Source organism: Salvelinus fontinalis, unplaced genomic scaffold (assembly GCF_029448725.1).
Source record: "Salvelinus fontinalis isolate EN_2023a unplaced genomic scaffold, ASM2944872v1 scaffold_0807, whole genome shotgun sequence".
In the NCBI taxonomy this organism is placed as follows: Eukaryota; Metazoa; Chordata; class Actinopteri; order Salmoniformes; family Salmonidae; genus Salvelinus; species Salvelinus fontinalis.
The window spans coordinates 34459-40000 of NW_026601016.1; the positions used below are offsets into that span (position 1 = coordinate 34459).

The window sequence follows — 5542 nt, forward strand, 5'->3', positions numbered from 1 at the left end:
TCTCTCTTACTCTCTCTCTCTCTCTCTCTCTCTCTCTCTCTCTCTCTCTCTCTCTCTGTGTGTGTGTGTGTGAGAGAGTGTGTTCAGTGGCGTCCTCCTGCTAGACATATGGACCTGATCACAGTTGCTTGGTGCTGATGTTTTCTGACAGGCAAGACGCTCCACTGAAATAGAGAGAGAGAGAGAGAAAAGGAAAGAGAGAAAATTAGACTAAGAGATAAGAGAGCGAGAGAGAGAGAGAATTTAGTTGAGAGACACAGAGAGAGAGAGAGAGAGAGACAGAGAGAGAGAGTGGGAGAAATGTATGCATACATGACTATAAGTCGCATTTAGCATCTGTTAAATTACATATATATATATATAATATAATAGAGAAAGGGAGAGAGAGGGGGAGAGAGGGAGAGAGAGAGAAAGAGGGAGGGAGAGAGAGATGGAGAGGGAGAGAGAGGGAGAAAGAGAAAGAGTGAGGGAGAGAGAGTGGGAGAGAAAGAGTGAGGGAGAGAGAGAAAGAGGGAGGGAGAGAGAGTGGGAGAGAGAGAGGGAGGGAAAGATGGAGAGAGGGAGGGAGAGTGGGAGGGAGAGAGCAGAGAAGAAGAGAGGAGGAGGCACAAAAAATGACTTCACAGCTGTGACTGCCCCCTTTTCCCTCTGCCTCTCTCGCCGTCTCTCTCCCTGTCTTTCTCTCTCTTGCTCTCTTTCTCACTCTCACTCTCTCAATCAGAACTTTTTTTCATTCTTTTTAAATGATTTTTAGAGAGGGGGAAGAGGCATTTGGAGCCTGGCTGGGTGCAGGAGCATGACACACACAGGAGCCTGAACGTAGAGAAGAGAGAGAGAGAGAGAGGATATGCTATAGCCTTCTCTTGGTGGGACAGACGGACGGACAGACAGACAGACAGACAGACAGACAGAGAGACAGACAGACAGACAGACAGACATACAGACAGACAGACGCCTCACTGGACCTGCTCAGCCAAACGCCTCTCCACTCAGACACCCTCACTCTCAGACAGACCAGACCAGGACTCACTCCAACAGAGAAGAGGACAGACAGACAAACTCACTCCAACAGAGAAGAGGACAGACAGACAAACTCACTCCAACAGAAGAGAGAGAGGCTGACAGACGGAGCAACAGGACAAGTATTCCGTCATCATTCCTGCTGCTTTTCTCTTTTTGGAAGTGCTTTTGGAGAAATTCTTGTTTTCTGGCATCCCTACTGGAGACAAATGGGAACATAGGAGAACATCACAATCATCAAAGATTTGTCCTCATCCCTATCGTTTTAAAATAACTCTCCTCTGCTGACACGGTCTACAGGACAGTACAGGACAGTATGTCTACTATATGGAATCCAGGAGCGTATTGGGCCTCTCTCTTGCTTCTGTGGAGCCTCCTGGTTAGTAGGACTTCATCTTGGCCGGCTCGTGAATATCTCCAACAGCTCCACCAGCTCGGCTCACTCCACTCCGGACCCCCAGCCTCCCCGGCCCTCCTCAACCTCACCCTCTCTGAGAGTGCCGAGTCCAAGGTGGAGCGCCTGGGCCAAGCCTTCAAGAAGAATGTGCGCACTCTCCGGGAGAAGAGTGCACGTCTGGACCTGGTGTTCCTGGTGGACGAGTCATCCAGCGTGGGGGCCAACAACTTCCTGAGCGAGCTGCGCTTCGTTCGGAAGCTCCTCTCGGACTTCCCCGTGGCCCCTGAGGACACGAGGGTCGCCCTGGTTACGTTCTCATCCAAGACCCACGTGGTGACCCGGATAGATCATGTCACAGCGCCCAAGTCGCATCAGCACAAGTGTTCTCTATTTAACCAGGATATTCCGTACAGAGGAGGAGGTACCTATACTAAAGGAGCCTTCCAACGGGCAGCGGTGAGTGATTTAGTGTGTGTCTATACCAGATTGTCTTTTTTTGCATGTACAGTACCAATCAAAAGTTTGGACGCACCTACCGATTCCAGGGTTTTTCTTTATTTTGACAATTTTCTACATTGTAGAATGTAGAATAGCAAAGACATCAAACTTTGAAATAACACATATGGAATCATGTAGTAACTGAAAAAGTGAAACAATCAAAATATATTTTATATTTGAGATTCTTCAAAGTAGCCACCCTTTGCCTTGATGACAGCTTTGCACACTCTTGGCATTCTCTAAGCCAGCTTCATGAGGTGGAATGCATTTCAATTAACAGGTGTGCCTTGTTAAAAGTTAATTTGTGGAATTTCCTTCTTAATGTGTCTGAGCCCATCAGTTGTGTTGTGACAAGGTATGGGTGGTACACAGAAGATAGCCTGATTTGGTAAAAGACCAAGTCCATATTATGGCAAGAACAGCTCAAATAAGCAAAGAGAAACGACATTCCATCATTACTTTAAGACATGAAGGTCAGTCAATGTGGAACATTTCAAGAACTTTGTGCAGTCGCAAAAACCATCAAGCGCTATGATGAAACTGGCTCTCATGAGGTCCGCCACAGGAAAGGAAAACCCAGAGTTACCTCTGCTGCAGAGGATAAGTTCATTAGAGTTTCCAGCCTCAGAAATTGCATCTCAAATGAATGGTTCACAGAGTTCAAATAACAGACACATCTCAACATCAGCTGTTCAGAGGAGACTGTGTGAATCAGGCTTTCATGGTCTAATTGCTGCACAGAAACCACTACTTAAAGGACACCAATAAGAAGAAGAGACTTGCTTGGGCCAAGAAACACAAGCAATGGACATTAGACCAGTGGAAATCTGTCCTTTGGTCTGATGAGTCCAAATGGGAGATTTTGGGTTCCAACCGCCGTGTCTTTGTGAAACGCAGAGTAGGTAAACGGATGTGCATGTGTGGTTCCCACCGTGAAGCATGGAGGAGGTGTGATGGTGTGGGGGTGCTTTTCTGGTGACACTGTCTGTGATATATTTAGAAATCAAGGCACACTTAACCAGCATGGCTACCACAGTATATTGCAGTGATACGCCATCCCATCTGGTTTGCGCTTAGTGGGACAATCATTTGTTTTTCAACAGGACAATGACCCAACACACCTCCAGGCTGTGTAAGGGCTATTTGACCAAGAAGAAGGGTGATGGAGTGCTGCATCAGATGACTTGGCCTCCACAATCACCCGACCTCAACCTAATTGAGATGGTTTGGGATGAGTTGGACCGCAGAGTGAAAGAAAAGCAGCCAACAAGTGCTCAGCATATGTGGGAACGCCTTCAAACATGTTGGAAAAGCATTCAAGAATGCCAAGAGTGTGCAGAGAGTTGTTTAATCTGTTTTTGGTTACTACATGATTGCATATTTTTATTTCATAGTTTTGATGTCTTCACTATTATTCTACAATATAGAAAATTGTACAAATAAAGAAAGCCCTTGAATGAGTAGGTGTCCAAACTTTTGACTGGTACTGTATGTGGGTTGTGTGTGCGTGTGTGTCTCTGTATCCTAGATTGGGATGTGAGTGTGTGTGTGTGTGTGTGTGTGTGCGCGCGCGTGTGTGTGTGTGTCTGTATTGTAATAAGTGTGTATGAGGGGTGTTAGTGTGGTCTCTCTGAGGTTGAAGGTAATAAGGTCTTGTGTGGGAACCTGCTTTCTGCTCTGAATTACACACTAGAGATAATCAGGGTGAGGTGTCTGGGGTAATTGTGTAATGACTGGTGATAAAAATACCACGCACGCACGCACACACACACACACACACACAAACACACAAACATGCAAACGCACACACACACACACACACACAACATACAATACACAATCCACACACACATGCTCTAACGTATGGCGGAAACCATCAGTAACGGGAAACTCAGGGATTTGAGCTGAAGTATAAACACACTGATACTGTTATGATACTACACTGATTGACTCGTGGCTGTATAAACACACTGATACTGTTATGATACTACACTGATTGACTCGTGGCTGTATAAACACACTGATTCTGTTATGATACTACACTGATTGACTCGTGGCTGTATAAACACACTGATTCTGTTATGATAGTACACTGATTGACTCGTGGCTGTATAAACACACTGATACTGTTATGATACTACACTGATTGACTCGTGGCTGTATGAACACACTGATACATTTATGATAGTACACTGATTGACTCGTGGCTGTAACACTGACACTGTTATGATAATACACTGATTGACTCGTGGCTGTATAAACACACTGAGTCTGTTATGATACTACACTGATTGACTCGTGGCTGTATAAACACACTGAGTCTGTTATGATACTACACTGATTGACTCGTGGCTGTAACACTGATAATGTTATGATAATACACTGATTGACTCGTGGCTGTAACACTGATAATGTTATGATACTACACTGATTGACTCGTGGCTGTATAAACACCCTGATTCTGTTATGATAGTACACTGATTGACTCGTGGCTGTATAAACACACTGATACTGTTATGAAACTACACTGATTGACTCGTGGCTGTATAAACACACTGATACTGTTATGATACTACACTGATTGACTCGTGGCTGTATGAACACTCTGATACTGTTATGACTATATGTTACACCCCTGAAAAAAGGGGGGGAAAGAATCACAATTGTGATACGGAATGTTTACTCATGAGAACTTTAGTGCAATCATTTTACATAAGTAACACATTTTATAGAATAACAGATCTACAGGAAATAGATCGTTTTGTAGGGTACAAGGCTTATTCAAGTCACAACAGTATACACTGTACATCACTGAAACAAATACTATTTTCAATATATAATATAATAGTATAAGCTTTAACTCAGTAAACCATAACTCAATTTATCAACAGGCAATAAAGTGTTTGAAAAACCATTACACAAATAACGCCGCAAAATATCTTATTAACGCACATTCACAATTGACATAAAATGGCAGCTACGTAGCAGTACCTAGCAGTACGAAGCTAGCTGCAACCGAGCACGGCTCATATTACTCTCTGCAAACTTAACTAACTTCCTCAATATGTTACTAAAACAAACCTTAAAACACTCTTGACATGTTAGCAAGTTATTACATTTAAATTACTCTGTTTAATCATCAATAATGTACCTGAAAAAAGGGGTAGAAAGAATCACGAGAGCGTGATACGGAATGTTTACTCATTGAACGTTTAGTGCAATGAGAAAAAGACCGCGAATTCTCCGTGAACTTGAGTGGAGACCAGAGCAATCGATCTCAGGCTCATAGATTAAGAGCATTTAGTAGATCACAGATTAACACTTTTACCCACGACAACATAAAGTAATCAAAATAACGTTTACACATTCCTCTCACAATTCATACCCTTTGTATGCTTGATGGATTTTAACACAACATTTATATAATTATCAATCTATCAACTAATACTGAATGCATGATCTTCTTAAACTTAGATGTTTTAAGATCCTCACATACTATGAACTTACTAATACTTTTTAATGTATAACAGGCTATTAGTATTTCCTTTAACCTGTCACATATACACTGATTCTACAATGAGTAGATGGGATCCACTCTGCACTAGCAGACACTAGCTAAATTGAGTC

General features: G+C 43.1%; 1 protein-coding gene across 1 annotated transcript in view; it reads left to right on the forward strand.

The window, feature by feature from the left end:
* The first annotated feature begins 612 nt into the window (after nucleotides 1-612).
* Nucleotides 613-5542, forward strand: part of LOC129847379 (sushi, von Willebrand factor type A, EGF and pentraxin domain-containing protein 1-like) — a 38773-nt gene continuing 33843 nt past the window's right edge. Inside the window, exon 1 of the mRNA XM_055915154.1 lies at nucleotides 613-1873. Within this exon, the coding sequence (XP_055771129.1) occupies nucleotides 1337-1873 (537 nt within the window). The 5' untranslated portion in view covers nucleotides 613-1336. The remainder of the gene's footprint in view (nucleotides 1874-5542) is intronic.